Source organism: Suricata suricatta, chromosome 7 (genome assembly GCF_006229205.1).
Source record: "Suricata suricatta isolate VVHF042 chromosome 7, meerkat_22Aug2017_6uvM2_HiC, whole genome shotgun sequence".
NCBI lineage: Eukaryota > Metazoa > Chordata > Mammalia > Carnivora > Herpestidae > Suricata > Suricata suricatta.
In genome coordinates, this window is record NC_043706.1 from 40,114,984 (window position 1) to 40,141,182 (window position 26,199).

Below are 26,199 nucleotides of genomic sequence, written 5' to 3' on the forward strand. Positions count from 1 at the left end.
ATTGTAATTGGATAAACCTGTCAATAATAATTGGATTCCTGTAACTCCCCCTTCCCAAACTCATAAAAGCCCTGCCCCACCTTTGTTCGGGGCTCTCAGCATGGATCCACCACGCTGGTAAAGTCTGTGAGCCCGAGTTTAGGCCCTGGCGAGCCTAAACCCGTAATAAAGCCCTTTGCTTTTGCATGCATGACTCGGTCTCCCTGGCGGTCTCTGGTTTTGGGGGACGATAAAGAAATCTTGGGTATTACATAACGATATGGAATGTCTTCACAATCTTGGAGGTGACCAAGATTTCTTAGATATGATGTAAAAGGCATTGGTCATAAAAGAAAAACAAAAAAAGACAAACTGGACTTTATTACAGTTAAAGACTTCTGCTGGAAAACTGAAAACAACCCAAATTTCCATCAACAAATGAAAGGGTAAACAGATTATGGTATCTTTGCAGTGGACTATTATTTAACAACAAAAAGAACAAATTACTTACATACACAATAGCATGGACTAATCTCAAAAATACGATGTTAAGGAAAAGAAGCCAGATACAAAAGAATCCACATTGTGTTCATATAAAGTGCTGGAACTAGAAAAATTAATCCATGGTGATACAAACCAGAACTTTGGTTGCCTCTGTGGGGACCAGGAATTGACCAGAAAGGGTTAGGAGAGAACTTTCTGGAGTGATGAAAATGTTCTAAAATTTGATTAGAGTGCTGATAGTATGTATTTGTCAGAACTGCTCAAACTTTTTTGAGATATATGCATATATATGTGTATGTAAGTTATAACTCAGTGAACAAAAAAAATGGATTTTTAAGACATTATATGAGATACTATGTATAGCTACCAGTTTCTTTTTTTTAATGTTCATTTATTTTTGAGAGAGAAAGAATACACAAATGAGGGAGGGGCAGAGACAGAGTGAGACAGAGAATCCAAAGCAAGCTCTGGCTGTCAGCGCAAAGCCTGACATGGGGCTCAAGCTCACATTTCGTGAGCTCATGACCTGAGCCAAAGTAGGATGCTCAAATGACTGAGCCACTCAGGTGCCCCTAGCCACCAGTTCCTTAAAAGTTAAGTCTCATAATTCCAGGTGTCAAAATATATGAAATTCTCATCTACTAATGGGAGTGTAATTTGGGTCAACGACTTGGCAAAACAACACAACACCATTTAGTGAATTTGAAGACTTGTGAACCAATAACCTAGCAATTCCACTCAAGAAACACTTGCACTTGTGTTAACTGACAGGCCTTGTGAAATAAAGAAGATCTAGATAAAATAATAAAACTATTAGAGGAAAATCATTGCAAACATTTGTCTAACTTTAGGATGAGGGCAACCTTCTGAAGCAAAAAAGGAAAAGACACACTTCACCAAAGGTTTAAAATTGGATAGCAAAAGACACTATACATGAGCCACATGACAATAAACTGGGAACAAATACTTGCAACATGTATGACAGATAAATGGCTAACACCTGTAAGCAATGAAAAGCACCTGCAATTCCTTGGGGAAAAAACCAAACACCTCAATAGAAAAATAAGCAAGATATAGGAATGTGCAGGCAGTTCACAAAAGAGGAATACAAGTGTCCAAAAAACAAAAACAAAAAACTAAACTAAACAAAACAAAACAAAAACACTGAAAGATGATCGTCTTCATCAGTAATCAAAACACATTGTGTTTTTAGCAATGATTAACAGAGGCAAACATCAGTATTTTTGATACCAGATTCCTCCCAGTCTTTATCCTCATTTTCTCCCCAATTCTCTGTAATTGGATTTGACCTTAACATTGGACTGAAATTGCCCTTGGTGAGGTCTTCCAAACACAAAGAGCGCTTCTACCCTTCCTAGAATTCCCCAAGGCACTTGGCCCCTAACTTTTCCTTCTATAAACTCTCCTCTTGGGCTTCTTCAAGAATCATTCCCACCGTCACTTCTGATCTCTTGAAAGACCATTGTCTTTCCTTCTCCTGCCCTCTAGGTTTGGCCAGCTGTAGGTGGACATTTCTTTTTTGAGGGGTGGGAGTGGAGGCTGCTTAGCATCTGAGAATTTCCCACCTTATGAATCTTTTATGCAGACCCCACTTGTCACCATGGACGCTGCAGATGTCAGGCTCTTCCTTTCCCAGCCCCGTTTTGCAGCTGGTGCTGGCACTGACCTAGGCTGGGGTGACCAGGTGCAGGTATCTTAGACTTTGACTCTGGAGTTACTGGTGGAAGGAAGCAGAATCCATGGAAGAGTGTCCCTGGCAACACCAACTTCCAGTTTGCCTGTTGGGAATTCAGTTCAGTGGAGCTCAGTTCTCAGCCTGATGGTGTAGGTGGTGTGAGGGGTGACATCTAGTGGACAGTGGTCTCCTCACCAGACACGGATTATGGAATGATTTTGGCTGTGGTTTTAGCTGTTTAGGCTCTGAGCCTCGTTCTCCAGCTTTCCCAGTGATACTGTCAGCTGTTTATAGCTTAACTTAAAAAATCAGAATCTATTTCCATTGCTTGTGCCTGAGAACACTACAGAAGCCGTCCTCAGTTCTATTTCTCTGCACTACCCCAAAGCACACACATCTCCATCTACACTTCTATTTTATTATTAAAGAATCCATGAAACTTAGTACATTATCATTTGCTACCTCATATTTTAATTTTTCATTTGTCTTTCTTTTTTTTTAAGTAGGCTCCACACTGGGCGTGGAGCCCCATGCAGGGCTTGAACTCACAACCCTGAGATCAAGACCTGAGCTGAGCTTCAAGAGTTGGACGCTTAACCGACTGAGCCACCCAGGTGCCCCTAATTTTTCACTTTCATATGTTTATTTACAGGCCCTGTTATGCCTATAAATTATATCTCTCCAACAATACCATAGACCAGGAGAACGATTACAGTGGAAGATCACATGGCTTATATATTTGCTGATGGAGATGATGGGAAAAGGGCTACTTGGGCTGGCAGGTGTAGCGTCCCTGAATAGTTGAGAGGAGACGAGACCCAGGACCCAAGTCAAGGAATGGGCCTTGGGAGCAGAGACAGTCCAGCCATAGAAGGAGAGCACACAGAGTATCTGTGGAAGGCATGGTGGTTTGTGCCTTAATATCCCCTGTGGATTAGGAAGTAGCGTCAAACAAACAAATGAAGCCCCAAATTTCCATCAACAAGTGAAAGGATAAAGGAAACGTCCACCTAGTAATGTCCCCTCTTCTGCTCTTTGGCTACTGTCAAAGCTCCTCCTGAGGAAGAGTCCTGTAAGAACAAAGCAGAGAGAATGTAGATAAGAAATACAGATAGGGGTGCCTGGGTGGCTCAGTCGGGCGTCTGACTTTGACTCGGGACATGATCTCATCATTCCTGAGTTTGCGCACTGCCTTGGGCTCTCTGCTGTCAGTGCAGAGCCTGCTTCAGATTCTCTTTCTCCCTTCTCTCTGCCCATTCCCCTCGTCAAAAATAAATAAACATTTGGAGCGCCTGGGTGGCTCAGTTGGTTGGGCGTCTGAGTTCAGCTCAGGTCATGATCTCACAGTTTGCGGGTTCGAACCCCGTGTCAGACTCTGTGCTGACAGCTCAAGCCTGGAGCCTGCTTCCGATTCTGTGTCTCCCTCTCTCTCTGCCCCTCCCCTGCTCATGCTCTGTTTCTCTCTGTCTCAATAATAAAAAATAAAACATAAAAAAATTTTAAAATAAGTAAACTTAAAAAAAATAAAGAACAGCAGATAAAGTCACTCTATTTCTTCCAGGATAAATTCATGGCAAGATGCCATATCTTCTCAGTCTATTTAGCATAAACTTCAAAGTGAGATGTTGTTTCCACAGGGTCATTACTAACCTGTTTATTTCTATTTCAATGACCTTTTTATCTCAAATAAAGTAATTAAGGACAGACTTTGTCAGTACATTTATATGGCAGACATTTCCCAGACATTTAATGAGTTAAAAATATATGGTTCAGAGGTTTTAACAAAAAAAAGGATTTAAAATATGTCATAAGATAAACATATTGTATTGTAAATACTTTAGAATTTTTCTGTATGACATTGAACATGTTAAAAACCATTTCTGACTGGAGAGATACTGCCTCTCCCAGGCTACCCTACAAGCACATCTTTCACAAGCAAACCATCCCATCCAGAGTTTCTACCCCCAAATACCTTCTGATCTAAATCTCACACGCTAAGCCAATATAGTTAACCCTTGAACTACGTGGGTTTGAACTATGCGAGTCTACTTATACATGGATTTTTTCAATGACTATAGTACCATTCTATAAATGTACATTCTCTTCCTTACATTTTTCTTAATGACATTTTCTTTTCTCTAGCTTACTTTATTATATAAATACAGTATATAAAATATGTAACATACATATATGTTAACTGACTATTCACATTAGCAGTAGGGCTTCCAGTCATCAGTAGACCATTAGTAAAGTTTCAGGGGAGCCAAAAGTTATATGCAGAGTTTTGACTGTGCACAGGGTGGGGGATAGGGTGTGTCGGTGACTTTCACCCACACATGGCTCAAGGGCAAACTGTATTTCCCTCGTCCTAAATCATGCCACGTCTCAGTACAGCTGACCAAAATTATTTCAAACTAGTCAATCCTAAACTGTCCTTCTGTCTTGCCTTGCCTTTTCCATCCATGGAAAGCCCAATAAAGGCCATGAACTGTGCTCTACCTCCTGCCCAATGCTGGTGCTTGCTCTGTGGCCCTGCATAGTGTGTGGTGACCTCTCTAGGATATGTGAGTATAAAGATTTGTTTGTTTCTTTGTTTCTTTGTTTTAATTTAAGTGTAATCTCTACACTCAAAGTTGGACTCAACTCATGACCTCAAGATCAAGAGTCACATGTTCTTCCAACTGAGCCAGCCAGATGCCGGCACGATATGTGAATATAATACATTTCTTCTTTTCAAGCCTCATTCCCCTCTCCTCCTGTGGCTATACTGACTTAACCATATGACACTCAACATGTACATCCTCTCTTTTTATTGTTGTTATTGAAGTAGAGCTGACACATAATGTTACATTAGTTTCAGGTTTGCAACATAGTGATTTCACAACTACGTGTTATGCTATGCTGACCACAAGTGTAGCGACCATCTGTCACCATACTGATGCTATTAAAACTGAATTTTGTCAAAACAACACAATTTAAAAATGCACAAAAGAGGGGCACCTGGGTGGGCCAGTCAGTTAAGCAACAGACTCTTGATGCTCATGCTCTTAACACGACTCAGGTCATGATCTCCTGGTTCACAGGTTTGAGTCCCACATCAGGCTCCATACTGACCGTGTGGAACGTGCTTGGGATTCTCTCTCTTTCCCTCTTTCTCTGCCCCCCTCCTGCTCTCTAAATAAACTAACTAACTAACTAAAAAGGAGAGCAGTTAAAAAAAATAAAATAAAGCACAAAAGAATTCAATACATATTTTACCAAAGAGGATATATGAATTGCTAAAAAGCACATGAAAATAAGCAGTTGAAAATATATTCGACATCATTATCCGTCAGAGAAATGCAAATTAAAACCACAATGAGAAAAAAAAAACACAGTGAGATACCATTTCACACCATTAGTATGGCTAAAATGAAAGAGACACACCTGGCTGGATCAGTCAGTGGAACATGTGACTCTTGGTCTTGGGGTTGTGAGTTTGGGTCCCACATTGGGTGTAGAGATTACTTAAAAATAAAATCTTTAGGGGGGCACCTGGGTGGTTCAGTTGGTTGAGTGTCCAGCTTGAGCTCAGGTTGTGATCTCACAGTTTGTGAGTTTGAGTCCTGCATCGGGCTCTGTGCTGACAGCTCAGAACCTGGAGCCTGTTTCAGATTCTGTATCTCCCTCTCTCTTTGCTCCTCCCCAGCTCACACTCTGTCTCTCTCAAAAATAAACGTTAAAAAAGTTTTAAAAACAAAAATAAAATCTTTAGGGGAGCCTGGGTGGCTCAGTCTGTTAAGTGTCTGATTCTGGGTTTTGGCTCAGGTCATGATCGCATGGTTCATGAGATCAAACCCTGCATCAGGTTGTGTGCTGACAGTGTGGAGCCTGCTTGGGATTCTCTCTCTCTCCCATCCATTCTCCCTCTCAAAATAAATAAGCAAAAAATGAAAATAAAGAAATAACAAAATCTTTAAATAAATAAATAAAATAAAAAGACAATTAAAAATGATGGCCTGGATGTGAAAAAACAAAATAATCTCAGATACTGGGAATGTAAAATGGCACAGTAACTTTGGAGAATAGTTTGTCAGCTTCTTAAAAAGCTGAACATAAATTTGCCATAAGATCTAGCAATTCCACATCTAGATATCTATTCAAGAGAAATGAAAACCTATGTCCACACAAAGAGTTATATAAAAATTTTTATAGCAGTGTTATTAATAATAGCCCAAACTGGAAACAACCCAAAGTTCCTTCAGTGCATGAATGGATATACAAAATGTGGTATATTCCTATAAAGGAATACCATTCGGGAATAAAAATGAATGAACTACAATGCCAGACGTCTGAAAATCAATTCATATAATACAATCTGTTAGTAGGAAAAAATTACATGATAATTTCAATAGACAAAGAAGAATTTGACAAAACCCAACACCTTTTCATGATAAAAACAAAAACCAAAAAACCTCAACAAACTAGTAATAGAAGGGAACTTCTTCAACCTTTGGCTCAGGTCATGATCTCATGGTTCATGGGATCGAGCCCTGCATCAGGCTCCACACTGATAGTGGAGCCTGATTTGGATTCTCTCTCTCTCTGCCCCTTCCCCACTCTTTCTCTCAAAAGAAATAAACATTAAACACACACACACACACACACACACACACACACACACACACACACACACAGAGCTAGCATCACACTTAATGGTGAAACACTGAATGCTTTCCCCCTAAGATCAGGAACAAGACTTGGATGTCTACTTTCACCACTTCAATTCAACATTGCACTCGAGGAGCTAGCCAGGGTGATTAGGTAAGCCAAGACATAAAAGTCCTCTAAATTGAAAGGAAAAAGGCTATCTGTATTTCCAAATGACATAATCTTGTAAATAAGAAATCCACTAGAGGTTGAACTAATGAACTAGTTCAGCAGATTTGTAGGATACAAGATCAATATTTTTTAAGCTTATTTATTTATTTTTGGAGAGGGGGAAGGGGCAGACTCCACACTGTCAGCTCAGAGCCCAACACGCAGGGCTCAATCTCATGAACCCGTGAAATCATGACCTGAGCCGAAATCGAATTGGATATTTAACTGACTGAGGCACCCAGGAGCCCCAACATCAGTATTTTTTTTAACGTTTTTTCTTTCTTTCTTTTTTTTTTTTTTTTTTGAGAGAGAGACAGCATGAGGGTCAGAGAGAGGGGGAGACAGAATTCGAAGACAGGCTCCAGGCTGTAAGCTAGCTGTCAGCACACAGCCCACGAACCGTGAGATCATGACCTGAGCCAAAGTCGGATGCTTAACCAACTGAGCCACCCAGATGCCCCCCCTCCCCAAGATCAATGTTTTTTAAAAAACTGTATTTTTTATACACTTGCAATGAACAATCCAGAAATTAAAAAAAATTTTAAGTATGTTAAGTGAAATAGGCCAGTCACAAAAAGACAAATATTGTATGATTCCACTTATATGAAATACCTAGACTATTCAAGTTCATAGAGACAAAACTGAATAGTGATTGCCAGGAGCTGGAGAGACGGGAAGTAGAGAGTTAGCAAGTAATGGGTATAGAGTTTCCACTTGAGAAGATGGAAAAAAGTACTGTAGATGGATAGTGGTGATGGCTGCACAATATAAATATACCTGATGCCACTGAACTGTGTCTACACCTAAAATGTTTATACTGGTAAATTCTATAATACGTGTATTTTACCACAATAAGAAGAAATAAGGAATGAAGTACTGATACATGCTATAACTTGCATTAACATTGAAAGCATTATACTAAATGAAACAAAGCTAGTCACAAAATTTCAAATATATGGTTCCATTCACATGAAAGCCTGAAAGAGGTAAATCTATAGAGACAGATAGATTAGGGCTGGTGTGGGGAAAGGAGGTGATGAATAAAAGGCAGGTAACTAAAGGGCACAGAGTTTCTTTCTGAGGTGATGAAAATGTTCTACAGTTGACAGTGGTGATGATTGAACATGTATGTGAATAACTCAAAATCACTGAACTATACACTTTAAGCAGTACACTTTAAGTGAATTATTTATGTCAATTTCCTCTCAATAAGGCTGTTTGTTAAAAGAATGAACTACTGATACACACTACATTGTGCTAAGTGAAAGAAGCTGGACACAAAAGGCCACACGTTGTATGATCTCATTTATATGAAAGGTCATCTTTGGGAAAGAGAAGCAGATGACAGGTGGTTTGGGTAGCCCCAGTTCCTAGTCCCTTCCTAGCCTTAAGACTAGCACCACTCAGGTCATGATCCAACAGTTCATGAGTTCGAGCCCCAGGGAAGCCATGAAGGGGGACCTCTCCTGTACAGCCCCTCATGAAAGCTTACTAAGCTCAGCAGGAAGAAGGAAGATTTCCCCCGGGGCCTGGCAACACCAAGCTGCCCTCACCTGCAGCCAGGAAGAAGTTGCCACCACTTCAAATGCTCATTTTCCTCCAAAGGACTTGTGTTCAAAACCACCCCTCCCAGCTTCCTCCTTTCCTCTATAAAAGGACACTCTTCTGTTCTCTGAACTTGCCTTTGGTTCCCCATACTTTGAATGCCCTGAATTGCAATTTCTCTGCTATTCCCAAGTAAACTCAATTGCTGCTTGATGACCTTTGTCGTTTAATTTTTTTTTAATTTGATTTACTTTGGGGGGTGGGGCAGAAAGAGAGAGAGAATTCCAAGCAGGCTCCACACAGTCCATGTGGAACCTGATGTGGGGCTCGAACTAACAAACCCTGAGATCGTGACCTGAGCCGAAATCCAGAGTCAGACGCTCAACCAACTGAGCCATCCAGTCGCCCTTGTTTAATTTTTAAGGTGGACAGTTAACATCAGATCCAGGTATGATGAGTCTGAAGTCAGTTTTCAAGGTCGTAGAATCTTTCTTTAGCCACCAGATTTTGGAAAATTTGGCCATCCTTCTTAAGGATTTTGAATTAACTAGTGACCACTGATTTCCTCCTCTCCCTCGCCACCTCATATCTGCACCTGCCTGTCACTCCGCTTACCAACAGCTCCCAAAAGTGGAAGGAAAGAGACAAATTTGTACCCTTGGCTGAAAGACAGTCAGGACCCAAAAATGTGGTGGTGGTGAAGAGAGAAATACAAAGCAGGGAGCTAAGACTCTCTAGGAGCTGAAGGAGGCCTGGCTCAAACCTCTTTTATTTTGCAAATTTTCCTGGTAACAGCAAACACATACAACACGCTATTTGTCATCTTGACTGGTTATGCATCTGCAGTGTATTCCATATTGGGTCATGAGTACATCTGGGCCAGATAAAACATTCTGAGCCCTGGCCTGGTGCCCATAGGATGCCCTTCTGGAAAGAATGTGCAGTCTTGGTGGCTTTCTGACTTGGGAATGGAACTGCTTTCAGTTCCCTGCTACTCCGTCCCTTCCCTTCAGGAAATTTTCACAGTGCCTCTGGCTTCTTGTTCTCCAACACTTGGCCTCATTTTTTAGAAAACATGGGATAAAATTTCTCTGGGAATCCAGGTGAAACTACAGGGCCAAACTATACTAACTGTTGAAATAACGTTTCAAGTGATTTTTCCTCCTCTATGTTCTGGAGAAAATGTAAATTACTTGGTTGCTTCTGACAGTCAGAAATTATCCTGTCAGAGCTGTGACTCCTTTGCCAGCTTCCAGCTGAAAATTAGGGTTATGAATATGAAGGGGCCACATCCTGCACCACCTTCTTCAGATGGTCAGTGAGAACGAGGGCCCTCCCAGTGTGCCTGAACACCAAGTTGACCATCGGTTGGGATGGAAGATGGTAAAGGAAGAGTAATCTTTAACAGAAGCATTAACTATCCCTCTTACCCTCTTTTCAGAAGTGGCCTCTCTAACGAGTCCTCTTGGGGGGCACCTGGGTGGTTCAGTCAGTTAAGCTTCCAGCTTCAGCTCGGGTCATGCTCTCATGGTTCCTGGGTTTGAGCCGTGCATCTGGCTCTGTGCTGACAGCTAGCTCAGAGCCTGGAGCCTGCTTCCGGTTCTGCATCTCCCTCTCTCTCTCACCCTCCCCTGCTCGCACTATCTCTGTCTCTCAAAAATAAATAAAAATCATTACAAATGAAAAAAAACCAAAGAGTCCTTTTGGGATGCCTGGGTGGCTCAGTCGTTTAAGTGTCTGCCTCCATCTCGGCTCAGGTCATGATCTCACAGTTCATGAGTTGGTAGTTCCCTCCCCCACTCGCTCTCTCTCTCAAAATAAATAAATATTTTTTAAAATTAAAAAGAAAAGTCCTCTTGTCCTCTGGCTCTTAGATCCCCATACTTAACTTCACCCCATCCTGGTTTGTACACAGGCAAAGAAATACACTTTAGCTCAGGCATCTGTATAGAATGATGGATTTGTCTACAGTGGCTAATGTAAACTTGTGAACAGGTGTCCACTTGCAAATAACTCTGTTGCATTGCTTATCTGTCTCCTATGTTTCTTGCCAGTAGATAATTAGATATTGTGACTTGATCAGATTCAAGTTAGATTTTTTAAGAAGAATATTTTATTTTTCATAAGGAGGCATACAATGTCTGATTGTCTCTCTTCTTGTGGGTTAGCAGCCATTGATGATCATTGCCTAAGTGATCCATTAATTATCACTGGTTGTGAAATGCAAATCTACATTTCTTAATTTGTAAAAATAGGAACACTAATCCCTGACATTAGAGACATAAGGTTTCTTACTGAGAGTAAATGGGATAATCATAGTTATTTGTTGAGCTATTTTTTAAGTTTATTTATTTAGAAGTTTATTTATTTAAAAAAGTAATGTTTATTTTTGAGAGAGAGAGCATGCGCATGAGTGGGAGAGGGGCAGAGAGAGGGAGACACAGGATCCAAAGTGGGCTCCAAGCTGACAGTAGAGAGCCCAATGTGGGCTCATGAGCCACAGGATTATGACCTGAGCTGAAGCTGGTTGCCCAGCTGACTGAGGCACCCAGGCATCCCATAAAAGCTTATTTACTTACTTTGAGAAAGAGCGCAAAGGAATGGGGTAGGGGAGGAACAGAGAGAGAGAGTATCCTAAGCTGGCTCTGAGCTGTTCATGTAGAGCCCAAAGTGGGGCTAGATCTCACCAACTGTGAGATCATAACCTAAGCTGAAATCAAGAGCAGGACACTTAACTGATTGAGCCATTCAGGTGTCCCTGCTGTATGGGGTACCAGTGTCCCTTTTGTAAGGTACCAGCACCATGATAATAAGCAGATAATAAAACTAAGATAAAGAAATAACTGTCCAAGGCAGACAGTCTTTCCTTTGCTGTCCTGCCTGCCACTCCCGTGAAGTGTATTCAATAAACCTCTATCTCCTTAAAAAAAAGGAAGGAAGGAAGGAAGGAAGGAAGGAAGGAAGGAAGGAAGGAAGGAAGGAAGGAGGGAGGGAGGGAGGGAGGGAGGGAGGGAGGGAGGGAAGGAAGGAAGGAAGGAAGGAAGGAAGGAAGGAAGGAAGGAAGGAAGGAAGGAAGGAAGAGTGAAAGAAGAAATAACTTGCCTGAGATCACACTGCTAAATATTGGAGTCAGGATTTAAATCCAGGTCCATCTAACTACAAAGTATATGTTCTTCCCACTGGTTTTCTAAAATGTATTTATTTATTGTAGTAGTACTCTAAGCAAGGCACTTGCCCTAAACACCTTATTCAACTCTCTCAACAGTACCCTGGTATTGGTATTGTTGCCCACATTATACAAACAACAACAAAACCATGAAGTTAAAGGGGTCATTTACTTCCCCAAGTTCATGCAGCCTTGGAGTAAAGAAGGAAATGGCTTAAGGGTCCTTAAGTGGCATTATACGCTCGGGGACCTCGCACGTTTGGCTTCTCAGTACAGTAAGCTTTAAGAATTAGTGCAATGCACGTGCCTGCTAGTAAACAGGAGACAGATGGGAGCGAGTACTCTACCGGAGCCTGTATAAATGATGTCGCACTAGAGCTGACAACAGTTCCTATGCAAATAAGGCAGCGTGAATCCGCCGCAGGGTGGGACTGCAGCGACCTTCGGCAGCCGAGAGAAGTGCGCACGCGCGCAGGGGCCTGGCAAATGGGCGGGAAGAACTGTGCCGGAGAGGTCTTCCGGCCTATAGGGGGTGCCAAGCGAGCCAGGCGAGCACCCTAACCCAGCAGCAGGCTCTTTTGCATTCACCAGTGCTCGGGATCTTGGGATCCGGTGGCAAGTAGCTTCCCCAGGTCAGAAGTTCCGGATCTCTGGGGGCAGAGACACAAGGGAGGGGGAAAAGGGAGGCCAGGTATATGACCAGACCAGAAATCAGCCCGCTCGGGTGAACCAAGCTACTTCCCTTCGAGGTAACGCGAGAATGGGCGGGGGCTGGCCAGGGCGCCAAAGCGGGGGGAGGTCCCGGTTCGGGGGCGGGGTTAGAGGCGGGGAGACCCGGCTGTCAGAGCCGGCTGACACTACCCGGGCTTCTGGGTCGGCGCCACCACCCAAGGTGCCGGCTCCCTGCCTGGACCTCGCCATTGGGAAGACGGATTCCCCTGTGTCTGGGAGGAACAGTTTCTCCCTCTACCTCGACTTTCTCCACAGGTGAAGCCTCCATGGAGTGGCTCCTGGCCCAGCTGTGCGAGACCAGCGTGTCGCAGCCGCTCCCGGTGTGGGAGGGGGACACCACGGGCCACTGCTTCACCCAGCTGGTGCTCAGCGCCCTGCCCCACGCGCTCCTCGCCGTGCTGAGTGCCTGCCACTGGGGCGCTCCCAGGTGGGTAGAAACAAGTGCAAGACATCTGTCCATGTGTGCCTGCAGACCTCACCCGAAACCCACATCTCCGAGGTAGTCTAACCAGAATAGTGAGGTCTCTGGAGTCGGGCAAAAATAGAATAGCATGCAGCATTAGCACTTTGCAGCAATGTGGCCCTTTTGGGTCAAGTTACCTATCTTTGAGCCACGTAGCATTTTGGGGAGGTTTAAATCAGTTAATGCATTTAGGCATATAGTTCATTGCCTGGTACTTTTTTTAAAGGCCGGATACGTGGTAGAAAGCGTCTCTTCTGTAGATTGTTAGATGCCCAAACACAGCTCTCATGCATTGGAGGCAAAATTGGGTGAACAGTGTTTTTAGCCAAAAAGGATAACGTGTTGAAGATGTAGGATCAGTTTCTCACCACTTCCATATATGAAAACTGTGTTCCTTGGGGCGTCTGGGTGGCTCAGTCGGTTAAGCCTCCAACTTGATTTTGGGCTCAGGTCATGTTCTCATGGTTAGTGAGTTGAAGTCCCACATCGGGCTCTGTGCTGACAGTGCAGAGCGTACTTGGGATTCTTTCTCTCTCTCTCTCTCTCTCTCTCTCTCTCTCTCTCTCTCTCTCTCTGTCCCTCTCCCACTCACACTGTCTCTGCCTCTCTGAAAAATAAATCAATGAATTACAAAAAAATTTTTTTTAAAAAAAAAGGAAAACTGTGTTTCTAGATTAAGAGAAGCGTATGTAACCAGCTGGAGAGGAAGCAGTAGGTAGAAGAAAAGAGCAAAATCAAAACTTTAATCTTTCTGGGTTTGGGGCTCTAAAGTGCAAGTGACAAACCCACTTTGATTTTGTATTTATTTCCTCTATGGCTAGATATGTCCAAAGTTACCCTTACTCTGGCTTCTGACAAGGCAGTAGAGAAGTCTAGTCTCTGCCTTTGAGAGTCCCTAGTCTGATAGAAGGAATATGTCCCTATCCAAGATGAATCAGGGGACATATGAATCCCTTCCTTCAGGAGGAGAAACTTGGGATCTGCTTGGTCTGGGTGACTCTTGATTTGCATTTTACATAGAATGAGACAGAAGTCTAGAGAGGGTTGGTCAATTAGCACAGACATTCAAAGCCTGCTCAGAGGAGTATCTATTAAACACAGTTCTTTAGGAATTCAGAATCTAAGGAGCAGGCAAGAAAGATCAGAGTCTAAGGAGCAGGCAAGAAAGATCATCATACAATCGGTAAAAACCTTGGTTATCGCATTTTACTTACCAGACATTTTGTACATTGCTGAAAAGGTTAGAGAGATCCAGAAGCTCAGACAAGAAAGGACGTTAGAGGCCTTCGAGGCCAGACTCGTTTCTGCTTACTGTAGAAATGAGGAAAATGAGATGCAGAGAGGGAAGGAGACTTGCCCAGAGTCATAAGATTAACTGATGGCCAACTTGGGGCCTCCCAATGTTCTGGCCCCACATCTTAGGAAATAAAATTCTTAAAGGTTGTCTTTTATTCCAATGTAAAGCACTCCACATAACTGTGGTTAGCTGGACTTTTTAGAGGATATCCAAAGCATGCTAATCTACAGTTAAACTTTTTCAATAACCCAGCCTTGCTAACAAAGAGAATAATAGATTTAATCTCACTGTGTGAACCTCAAGGCATTCTAATATTCGCTGCTACAGGTCTGTTATCCTGTCCTTTATTTTCATTGTAAACAGATCACCCTTTTGTTCCCTAAAAATGTGGTTTTGCATGCCAAGAAGGTAGAGACAAAACTAAAAAGAGGTTTTTCTTCAGTAAATGGAGTCACGGAATATGATCTCTACCACCTTCTACAACCATCAGAAAGAGAGTAGGATGTTCTGAGGCTTCATAAAATTTAGGGTATAGTATAAGAGTATAGAAGCCATAGATAAGTTCATCTAATAGTGCCTAGGGCGAATTTAAGGGTTATTTTAAGTAAATAATTTTATGAAAATGAATACTCATTCCTTAGTCGTTATCTGTATGAAAATTTAGGATTTAGGGAAAAAGTTTTATTTTCATTTAAGTAATCTCTACACCCCACATGGATCTCAAACTTACAACCCCAAAATCAAGAGTTGCGTGCTCTTCTGACTGAGCCAGCCAGGTGCCCCTGGGATTTTTTTTTCTAATTAGTCTTCATATTCCACACAACCTTAACTAAAAATTGTTAGTTTCTGTGGCAAAATAATGGTCAGAGATGGTATGGGTAGATTGGGAAATGGATTAAGTTATGATAGGGATAGTTCCTGGAGGAAAAGCCCTGCATTTCAGGGTAAAATGGGATAGAAATAAGGTGCATAAAGCAGGAAAGGGAGCTGATTACCTCTAGGTAAGAGAGTTATGAGACTTAATGTCTGGGTCTCAGTCAGCCATTATGTGCTTCCTTTTCTTTTGCCCCCTTGTCCCTAGGAATCCAGATTACATCCTGCACTGCAGTCCCGGCTGGCGCCTCCGACTTGCAGCCTCCTTCCTGCTCTCCGTCTTTCCACTGCTAGACCTCCTTCCAGTTGCTTTGCCACCAGGGGCAGGCCCAGGGCCAATAGGGCTAGAAGTGCTGGCAGGGGGCGTGGCAGCCGTGGCCTGGATCAGCCACTGCCTGGCCTTGTGGGCGTTGGCTCATTCCCCTCATGGCCACTCCCGGGGACCCTTGGCCTTGGCTCTGGCTGCCTTCCTGCCAGCCCCAGCCCTAGTGCTTACCCTCCTATGGCATTGCCAACGAGGCACACTTCTGCCCCCTCTCCTCCCCGGGCCCCTATCCCGCCTATGCCTTCTCATCCTGCAGCTGGCTGCACTCTTGGCCTATGGACTGGGCTGGGCAGTCCCTGGGGAGCCACGGGAGCCCTGGCCCCAGGAGCCCCTCCTGTCCCAGGAACAGGAACCTGAGATAGCTGAAGACGGGGAGAGTTGGCTGTCACGCTTTTCCTACGCCTGGCTGACACCCTTGCTGGCCCGAGGGGCCCGGGGAGAGCTCCGGCAGCCCCAGGACACTTGCCGCCTTCCGCACAGGCTGCACCCCGCCTACCTGGCTCGTGTCTTCCAAGCACACTGGCAGGAAGGGGCCCAGCTGTGGAGGGCCCTGTATGGGGCCTTTGGGAAGCACTACCTGGTACTTGGACTGCTAAAATTGGTGGGAACCATGCTGGGATTCTCAGGGCCCTTGCTGCTTTCCCTACTGGTAGGTTTCCTGGAGGAGGGGCAAGAGCCACTAAGCAATGGCCTGCTCTATGCCCTGGGGTTAGCTGGTGGGGCTGTACTGGGTGCTGTGCTGCAGAATCAGTATGGGTATGAGATACGGAAGATGACACTTCAGGCACGAGGGGCTGTGCTGAATATTCTGTACCGAAAGGCTTTACAGCTGGGTCCCAGAGGCCCTCCTGTTGGGGAGGCCCTGAACCTGCTAGGTACTGACTCTGAGCGACTGCTCAACTTTGCTGGGAGCTTCCATGAGGCCTGGGGCCTACCCTTGCAGCTGGCTGTCACCCTCTACCTGCTGCACCACCAGGTGGGTGTGGCCTTCGTGGGTGGTCTGATCCTGGCACTGCTGCTGGTCCCTGTCAACAAAGTGATTGCCACCCGCATCATGGCCAGCAACCAGGAGATGCTACAGCACAAGGATGCGCGGGTTAAGGTGAGGGGCTACTTGGGGTCCCTCAGTGATCTGGAGACCCCACCCAGCATCCTGGTCCCCAGGCCCTCCCATGCACAGTGCTTGAGTGCGTTAAGATCTCAGACTGCTAAGAGCTAGTAATTAAGAGCTCAGACTGGAGAAAGACAGACATGGGTTCAAATCCCAACTCTACCACTTAATAGTTTAATCACCTCAGACAGGTCACTTAACCTCTTTGGGCCTTTGTTTCCTCCTCTGGGAAATGACCATAATTATATTAGGTAACATGAGGTACAGGGCAAGTCACAAAGTAAGCACTAAATGAACATGGTCCATTAGTAATACTATAGTATTAGCTCATACAGCAATCCTAGGAAGTAGGACGTAGCTTGCCTAGGACCAAATGGATTTTTAGTATTAGTGCTAGGACATGATGCCCCCCCCCCATCTAAGGGCACAAACCATCCCATAGCCACATGTACAGAAGCCTAGGAGAACCTCCAGCTACCTCTAAGGGGTGGGTTCTGGGGAAGGTCAGTCTTCTGCCTAGGCCAGCTCTAGGTAAGGAGGGGCTGGCTGAGTTAGTTCCGGGTTCTGCAGTGACTGGGGGATGGCAGGTCTGGAGGTCCACACAGCATCGTTATCAGCCTCTTCTGGGAATAGCTCACAGTGCTAACAGGGAGGGGGTCCCTCATGGTTATGGCCCAGGGCCTCTTCCCCTACCCATGACAGCTACAGAATAGGTCTCCAGTACCATCTGGGAAGGCTCCCCACGCCAACCTGGCTTGCAGGCTGGGAATGTGTGTGTTGGGATCCAAAGAGGTTCTCTGGCCCTTGCCCATTGTGCCTGGGCTCATCGGCCTGTCTGACTCTGGGCTTTGGTGTGGCCTCCTACATCTGTGTACTCTAGCCATGGGCCAGCCTAGTGACTAGCTCCTGAAGCCATCTGCTTCTGGCTTTGGGAAATAGCCCTTAGTCCCTTATCTCATGGAAAGAGTGCTTTTACCCCAGTGTGGTAACACTCCTGTGCTTTCTATCACTTCATCTCCTAGGAAGGTGGGGGGATTCCAGCTCGACTTGTTCCCTGCTTGAACACACATGGAGGAGAAGTAAAAGACTGGCAGGGAAGCAACTCAGGGCTGAAAGGGATTTGAAGGCAGGATTTCAAGTTACGGCTGAGGTGGGCAAGAAAACCAGGGCTAGGGAAGTGCATAGTATCTGGGAGTTCAGAGTACTTGGCCTCCTCTGTTAGGAGCCTGGGGGAAGACGGGGCAGAGGAGAATGGACACACATGAGCAGTATCTCCACCTCACACTGCTCTCTGGTCTCTACTCCTAGCTCATGACCGAGCTGCTGAGTGGCATTCGGGTCATCAAGTTCTTCGGGTGGGAGCAGGCCCTGGGGGCCCGAGTAGAGGCCTGCCGAGCTCGAGAATTGGGGCGACTCAGGGTCATCAAATACCTGGATGCAGCCTGTGTGTACCTGTGGGCTGCCCTGCCGGTTGTCATCTCCATAGTCATCTTCATCACCTATGTTCTCATGGGGCACCAGCTCACTGCCACCAAGGTGAGGGCCAGGAGAGGAGGGAATGGCTGTAGCAAAGCATGGAGAGAGGCAGCAACCAGAGACTGCCATTGAGTTGGAAGGTGGGCTTAGGCCTTCAGGTCTACTGGGAGGGAGGATCCTGGCTTCCTTACCCTTTTCTAACCAAGGTGGGGAATTCATTGAAGTTTGGGGGGCCTCAGATCTATAACCCTTTCCTCTGTGAAGGAATTCCTTTTTTATGTCTTCCTTCTTTGATTTCAGGCCCAGGCTCCATGTTAGGTCCCCTGATCCCCATTCTGATGGCTTTGGGGGGAAAAGTCCATGGTCTAGTGCTAGCTCTGGCCAGGGCCAGATGATATTTGTCCTTAAAAACTCTGAGAAGGTCTCAGAATGCGCCAGACCTCTGTACTTATCGAGGTGCAACCTGGATCCCTGGAGGTACATCTGGAATTTCTAGGATTCTGAAATGGCTACCTTTGCCATCTCTAACCCAAGGATTTTCCAGACAACCCCTCAGTTCTGCTGCTGCCCTCTTCCCTCCACACACCTGTCCATAGGGCCACCCATAGAGCAGGTTTTCAGATAGTTCCTGGGCTTCAGGTGATGATTTATCCCCCGCTCTATCCTACTTAGGTGTTCACGGCATTGGCACTGGTGCGCATGCTCATTCTTCCCCTCAACAACTTTCCTTGGGTGATTAATGGTCTCCTGGAGGCCAAAGTGTCCTTGGACCGGATTCAGCGTTTCCTTGACCTTCCCAACCAGAACCCCCAAGCCTACTATAGCCCAGGTAATGGGAAGCTAGAGGGAAGAACCTGGCGCAGGTGAGGAGGGAGCTGTAGCCCCAAGGATGTTGTACACAGGTGCTGGCAAGACGAGCCAGAGGCAGCAGAACCCAGGCAGAGCAAGTGGCCATTCCGTGGGGGAGAATCCTCAGACCAAGACAGGCTGAATTAGCACTGGGCAGGTAGATGCAGGACAGGCAAGCCAATGGCATGCTCCTGGTTTACCCTCCCCAAGTAGGCCGATTGTGCAAATAGAAGCCCAAGTTGAGTGCCTTTTTCCCTGTTCAGATCCCCCCACAGAGCCATCTACAGTGTTGGAGCTGCATGAAGCCCTGTTCTCCTGGGACCCAGTTGGAACCAGTCAGGAGATCTTCATCAGTCACCTCGAAGTGAAGAAGGTTTGTTGGGTAGACAACCTAGGGGAGTCCCCAGATGAGTGAGAGAGGCCAACTCAATGACAGATTAGCAAGGACCGAGTCAATCATAGCTAGGTGGCCTATATCTCGAATCACTGAGGGGAAGACTGGAGGGCTGTGGTGAGCATGTCTACACTTCTCTCTGACTGTCCTTCCATTAACACAGCTTTCTTAGAGTCGTCCACTCTCTCCCTGGTCTTCAGACAGTTTTCTCCACCAAGTGCCAGCGAACAAGTCTGTCTGTCTCTCCATTGTCCCTTAGAGGCCAGCAAGTTCAGAACAGACCCCAGAGCTTATTCAGCATCGGCCCCAGGCTTGGGACCAGGGGAGAGGCCCAGCAGTCTCTTCTGAGAAGGATTTTGCAAATAGGGTAGATAATCCTCCATTTAGCCTGGTGAAAAGGAATCACACACCTTGTGACTCATACCACAGCATACATCCTCAGACAAGCACTTGAAAGAATATTCCTGGCAGGACAGTGACTTCTGTTTACCCGAGTCCTTAGTTTTCCCTTTCTCCTGACCCCTATCCAACCCTTTGCCCCACAGCTCAACCCAGTATTCTCTAGTCTCTACCACATTTGGCTCACAATCCTGGCATGGGCTGTGTATTTTGTTTTTCTTCTTAGTTCAGGCAAGACAAGGCTGGAATTTTTCAAAGGAATTTTACTAATGTGTCAGTTGGGGCTTTTTGGATATAAGTCATAGAAACCCACTGGAGCTAGCTTAAGCAAATAAAAATTTATAATAAGGATATAGAGATGAATTGCACAATCCAAGGGCAGGCATGCATCCAGCTGGATCTCAGCAGCAGCCCAAAACCAGAACTCAGCTCCCAGAATTTCTTTCTGTCTGCTTCTCTCACATGCCCCCTGCTTCTCTCTCGGTGGGCCTGCTCTCCACTGAGCAGAGATGTGACTGCACATAGCCCTCCCACTTGCAGGCTACAGCCAGAAAGAAGGAGAATTCCCAGGGGAGGGTCTCAGCTTGGTCTGGTGGCCACTCAGAGATGGGTCAATCCTGGCTGACAGATTGGGGCGTCATAGAGCTTTTAAGAGCTCTACTTCTTTCTAAAGGATTTTTTTTCCTTTTTGTGCAGGGAGATAGCCCCATGAATGTATGTTACAATTAAGAAACAAAGGGAGAACAGAAAATTTGGAACTATAAATCACAGAAATGGGCACCTGTGCAAAGTACTACCTTTTACTCTGAGACACCAGAAGTCTAACCAGAGGTGGACTTAGCTAGCCCAGCATCCAAGCCCCAAAGCCAGGAGTCCCTCCCTCCTCTCTCCTCCTTCTGGGCTCTCTACCGTGACCCGTCCTTGGAAATTCTGGGCAGTTTTTCTCCCATTCTCTCTGGCACATTCTCTAGCTTCTCTCCAGAGGCCTTCACACAGACAGTGAAACTGATCGCTCCGAGTGGGGAGTAAAGCACTGTACTTCTCTAGGTCCTGCACGGTGTCACTCACTGAGGCATAACTCAGCCTGGGGGTAGGAGCATTCTTTCCTTGCAAACTAATGGGGGTCCAGAGAGAACCCTCTGTGGAATGTTTGGCAGCCTAGGGCCTCAGGAGGGAGACCTGATGCTTACTGTCTGGCTTCCTTGCAGGGTGTTTTGGTGGGCATCGTGGGGAAGGTGGGCTGTGGGAAGAGCTCGCTGCTGGCCGCCATTGCTGGGGAGCTCCACAGGTGAGCAACCTCTACCGCCCCTCTGCCCTCAGCTCTGACCTTCAGGAGATACTTGCCTAGCCCCTGCCAGGTGGTGGACACCTTTTTAGGGTCCACAGATGCAGAGGGGCAGAGATGAACAAGACATTTTCCTTTTCTTGGGGGAGTTTTCAGACTGGAAAGGGAACTGCCATCAAGAAAGTGAGTGATAGTCATCACATCAGAGTGTTGTAAGTGGTATAATAGTGAGTGAAGAAATAAATGGAAACACCCTGCATCAGCTGCTGTTTCAGAAAATGTGCTTGTGCAGGGAGGATCCAGAGAGGAGCAGAGGTATGAAGGAAGGCCTTCTTATGTGACAGTGAGAATGAGTGAGTGCAGGGTGGTGGCCATGCTCTCCTCTGAGCTTCTGAGCACATCCAGATCTGACAGCTGCTTGGCTGTACCCAAAGAACGATTTCTTCCCTTTGCAGTCCAGAATGACCCCCAGCCTCATTAGGACCCCTCAGCCTCAGTGGCTGCCAATCCCATGTGACAGGAAGGGGGACCTGATGTGGCCCTGCTTCCTGCAGGCTGCGTGGGCGGGTGGCCGTGTTGGGGCTGTCCAAAGGCTTTGGCCTGGCCACCCAGGAACCCTGGATCCAGTTTGCCACCATCCGGGACAACATTCTCTTTGGGAAGACATTCGATGCCCAGCTGTACAAAGAAGTGCTAGAGGCCTGCGCCCTCAGTGATGACCTCAGTGTGAGTGCCTGGCCCTGAAACCCTCTGGCTACCTGCTTCCCCACTTGCCTGATGGGGAGACTTGCTCAAGTCAGAGACTTGCTTCTCTGGGAAGGGGTTGCTTCTACTTGAGCACCATTAACCAAAGACTGGCTGTTAGGTTTGGTCCTCCCAGAGTGCCTAGCTTCGTGCTTCCCCCTCCCATGTAGGACCCAGAGTGGGTGTAGTGGCGAGGTGTTCCACACAGCAGCTAAGGGAACTCTGAGGCTTAGCTCTACATAAGTTTGGTTCCGATTCAAGGGGCTCCCCCACCTCACTGGGGAGGCTTAAGAGAGTCAAGGTTACTCTAGGCAAGTCCATTAGATCCCCTACATCCTATGTACTAAATTTAGGGGGATTTCAGATTTCTCCTGTGACTTTCCCACTCAATCCCCATGTCCCCTGTAGGACTATTATCACCACTACCCTGTCCAGGTAAACGTGGAACGTCCCTGGAAAAGAGGACCTTTAACATTGACCATGGGGTATCCTATCCCCATGTATCATTTGTTTCTTTTTCTTTTTTTAAAGTTTTTTATTTTGAGGATGGGGAGGGACAGACAGAGAGAGAGAGAGAGAATTCCAATTCCACTTTCAACACAGAGCCTGACTCAAGGCTCAGTCTCACAAACCATGATATCATGATCTGAGCTGAGATCAACAGTCAGACGCTCAACTCACTACGCCACCCAGGTGCCACATCAAGCATTTCTCACATGTCTGCTAGGTACTGGGAACTATTCTAGGCACTAAGAAAAAAGATGAATTACAAAGCTGTTCCCTTAGGAGGAAAAGTTGCCTGGTAGACCACAGGTGCTTCCTCTGGTGTGGAAACCCCTTTGCAAAGGAGACCACTCCTGAGGCCACAGGAATGTTTAGGGTGCATTCCTTCTTATTCTGGAAAAAGCTATTAAAGCTTTCACATCGATTTTGCCCGTCATCATCCTTTCTGTTAAAAAGCAGGGTAGTGAGTGTGACCGGGTGGTTAAATGGCATTCATGTCCTACTGCTTGCTAGCTATGGAACAACCTTGGGCAAGGTTACTCTGAACTTTGGTCTCATCTGTGAGAGACAAAAAATACCAACTTCATAAGGTTGCCATGGGGATTGGATTATTGGAATTATGGGTTATTCAAGTCCACATTCAAGTCCACTCTCCTCAAGCTCCCTAGCTCTCTTGAGCCCCTCACCTCCTCCCTTCAAAGAGATGGAGCAGAAGGTATTGGGGAGCCCACTGACCAATGTGGGGGGGCTGTTCTATCAGATCCTGCCTGCTGGGGACCAGACAGAGGTGGGGGAGAAGGGTGTGACCCTCAGCGGGGGACAGCGAGCCCGGATTGCCCTTGCTCGTGCTGTCTACCAGGTAAATTAAAGATGGGGGAATCTGCAGCCTTGGAGGGAAGGGGGATGGAGATATTTTCATTAGCATCTTGTTGCTTTCCTCCTTAATGTTCCTGAGGTGTTGGGCCCTTGACCACCCCATCCCCCTTTTGCAGATCAAAGGCAGAATTAAAGGCCCTTTAAAAAGCAGTGTATAACTTGAATTGCTGGGACCCAGCAAAGCTGAGCACTGGCCTTGCTTGACTGGAGAGAAGTTCACCTTCATGTCTTACCTCCTTCTCTACTGCTCTAGGGGTAGCCCCTACAGTTCCTCTCAACTGTCTTCTCTGGCTACCTCGGGATCGTGTCCTAGGAGAGGTCTGGGTTCTAACCAGAGACTATGGTGCCCCTACCTCTCCCTAGGAAAAGGAGCTCTATCTCCTCGATGACCCTCTGGCTGCTGTGGATGCAGACGTGGCCAACCACCTGCTGCATCGGTGCATCCTGGGAGTGCTGAGCCACACCACGAGGCTGCTCTGCACCCACCGCATCGAGTACCTGGAGAGGGCGGACATGGTGCTGCTGATGGAGGCCGGGCGCCTGGTACAGGCTGGTAATGTGGGCCCCCGGGGTGGGAGCCCAGCCAAGGGAGACAGCCGTCTGCCCAGGTGTAACAGGGGAACGGGGACGGTTGGACTCTCACATGTAGACAGACTCGGCCGTCTCCTCCATGTGCGGCCTGGGCCCCGTCATCCTTCTGCTCCATGGGAGACCCTGTCCTGGCTTCACAGAACCGGTGTGAGGCCACAGAGAGGAAGAGAGAAAGGAGCACACCAGCGCAATACCAATGGATTTGGGACTTGGGCTGTGTGACTGGGTGCTCTGGGAACCCAGAGGTCCAGGATCTCTGAGAACACTCTTGTCCTTTGAGAAGTTTCTCTTCTAAGCAGTCAGGCTTAGAATCGTCTTTTTATGAAAAACACAAACAAACAAAAATTAACAAAAAAACCCACCTCTAATGGATTATTATCCAGAGGGACATGACCATCTGCAAGTTCACTAGGAGAGAAACAGGAGGAAATGCGGCTCTGCCAGAGTTTTAGAAATTTCGTGAAACATGAGGAGAAAGCTCTGTAATAAGGAGAGGTGACTCTGGACAGAGTGCTCATGGGAGGCTAGGACTCTCCCTTCTAGGGGTGAACGTTTTCTGTCTGTGCTGCTTGGGTTGCAGACACAGAGGGATGGACTTGAGGGTCCTGCTCAGAGTCTGGGGTCCAGGGCAGGGCCTGTCATGCTGATCTTGCTGCCTTCCAGGGCCTCCGTCTGAGATCTTGCCATTGGTACAGGCTATCCCCAAAGCCTGGACTGAAGATGGACAAGAGTCTGACTCAGGTATGGCTCAGCAGTGAGGAAAGGGCTTGCCCATCACCACTGTACTATAGAGCAAATTTTCCTCAAAGCTCCCCTGCCTGTCTGAAACCCTGAGGTTTAACTGCTGTCCTGCAAACTTAACCCCCATCCCCACCCCCCACCTCCCTGATCCTCACAGCCACAGCACAGTCTGGTCAGAACCCGGAGAAAACAAAGGCGTGCCTGGAAGTGGAGGAGAACTCAAGTGGCCGCCTGCTGCAGGAGGAGAGCAAGAAGGAGGGCGCCGTGGCCTTGCATGTGTACCGAGCGTACTGGAGGGCCGTGGGCCGGGGCCTGGCCCTAGCCATCCTCCTCTCGTTGCTCCTCATGCAAGGTTGGAGTGAACCCCGGAGCCCCTCACCCCATCACAGCCATCACTTTGTCCTGACACTTACAAAGCCTGCGACTCCCCAGGCAGGGGCAGCAGCTGAGAGAGTCCCAGGGGCAGGAGGCATGCACTCTGCGGCCACATTCTGATTATTATCTACAACCCGCCCCCCCAGCTAGCCCCTACTCTGCAAATGCCAGATCATGCACTCCTCAGAGCTAAAGGGCGATGGGCCTAGGAGAGAAGTGCACACTAAGGAGGACATGGGATAGTTGCAAGGTGGGGAGGGCCAGGGGGGTGAAGAAGAGTAGAAACCAGAGTCAAGGGCAGAGGAAGTGGGTTTTGAATGGAACGGAAGAATGGGTCTCACTCACGGCTTTTCCCTCCGGATCCTCACCCAGGCACCCGGAATGCTGCTGACTGGTGGCTCTCACACTGGATCTCTCAGCTGAAGACAGACAAGAACAGCTCCCCGGAGGCGCCAGCCCCCAGCAGCCCGGGACCCACAGGGCTCCTCTCTGCCCAGCTGCTCCTCTTCTCCCCAGGAAGCCTCTAGTGAGTGGCTGGGACCAGAGCAGGCCTGGCACCCTCCCTGAGGTGTTGCCAGGCAGGGATTGAGAGGTAGAGGGCTGGTGTTCCCGGGGTGTGTCTTCTGGTGGGGAGAGCTGGCATGGGGGAGGGGAAGGGACCCCTGAGGGGCCCTGCTTTTGGTTACCCACAGCTCCCTCCTCACTACCCAGCACCTCAGTGTCTCCACTGCCAAGAGCTGCCCCTAACGGCTCCTCAGATATCCGTTTCTACCTCACCATATATGCGACCATTGCCGGCGTCAACTCCCTCTGCACCCTTCTCCGGGCAGTGCTCTTTGCCGCGGGCACGCTCCAAGCGGCCGCCACCCTGCATCGCCGCCTGCTGCGTCGAGTCCTTATGGTGAGGGGATGGGAGGGTGGGGTGGCATGAGGGAGCCCTCCCAGTATCCTACCTCCCCACCCCCATCCTACCTTCTAGTCCTCAGGAGAAGAGAGGCCTTGACCAGAGAGGCCTGGAGAGCAGAGCAGCTACTAGGTTCAAACCCAGTTGCTTAAGCCTATAGCTTTCTCATCCGCAAAATGGGGAGAAGAGAATCTTTCTCAGAGTCCCTTCTGTTCTTGACTTCAAGTGCAGACACCTGATTTATTCACCTCTTATTCACGGGACACAGGATACCCCTTAGATTGTGCAAGTTCCCTTTTTGATTTTTTTTTTTTTTGCTTATCTGTTCCCTTTTATCTGCATACCCTATTTCCATTTCCGTCCTTTCTTTGATAAGGACCATTCTAAGTGTGGTTAGTATATATCTTTGTGGGGTTTGAAAAAAAAATTTTTTTAATGTTTATTTTGAGAGAGAGAGAGAACATGGGGAGGGAGGGAGGGAGGGAGAGAGAGAGAGAGAGAGAGAGAGAG

General features: G+C 47.0%; 1 protein-coding gene across 4 annotated transcripts in view; it reads left to right on the forward strand.

Moving 5' to 3' along the window:
- The first annotated feature begins 12,284 nt into the window (after positions 1-12,284).
- The window catches only part of ABCC10 (ATP binding cassette subfamily C member 10), a 20,066-nt gene continuing 6,151 nt past the window's right edge, over positions 12,285-26,199 (forward strand). The window contains exons 1-14 of one of the 4 annotated variants that reach the window (XM_029944509.1): positions 12,285-12,499; positions 12,738-12,909; positions 15,324-16,542; positions 17,860-18,087; positions 18,700-18,856; positions 19,140-19,249; positions 20,878-20,957; positions 21,509-21,680; positions 22,963-23,061; positions 23,442-23,631; positions 24,333-24,410; positions 24,568-24,762; positions 25,158-25,311; positions 25,497-25,686. In XM_029944509.1, the coding sequence (XP_029800369.1) occupies positions 12,749-12,909; positions 15,324-16,542; positions 17,860-18,087; positions 18,700-18,856; positions 19,140-19,249; positions 20,878-20,957; positions 21,509-21,680; positions 22,963-23,061; positions 23,442-23,631; positions 24,333-24,410; positions 24,568-24,762; positions 25,158-25,311; positions 25,497-25,686 (3,033 nt within the window). In that variant the 5' untranslated portion in view covers positions 12,285-12,499; positions 12,738-12,748. The remainder of the gene's footprint in view (positions 12,500-12,737; positions 12,910-15,323; positions 16,543-17,859; positions 18,088-18,699; positions 18,857-19,139; positions 19,250-20,877; positions 20,958-21,508; positions 21,681-22,962; positions 23,062-23,441; positions 23,632-24,332; positions 24,411-24,567; positions 24,763-25,157; positions 25,312-25,496; positions 25,687-26,199) is intronic. The other 3 variants (XM_029944512.1, XM_029944510.1, XM_029944511.1) reach the window with 3 other exon arrangements.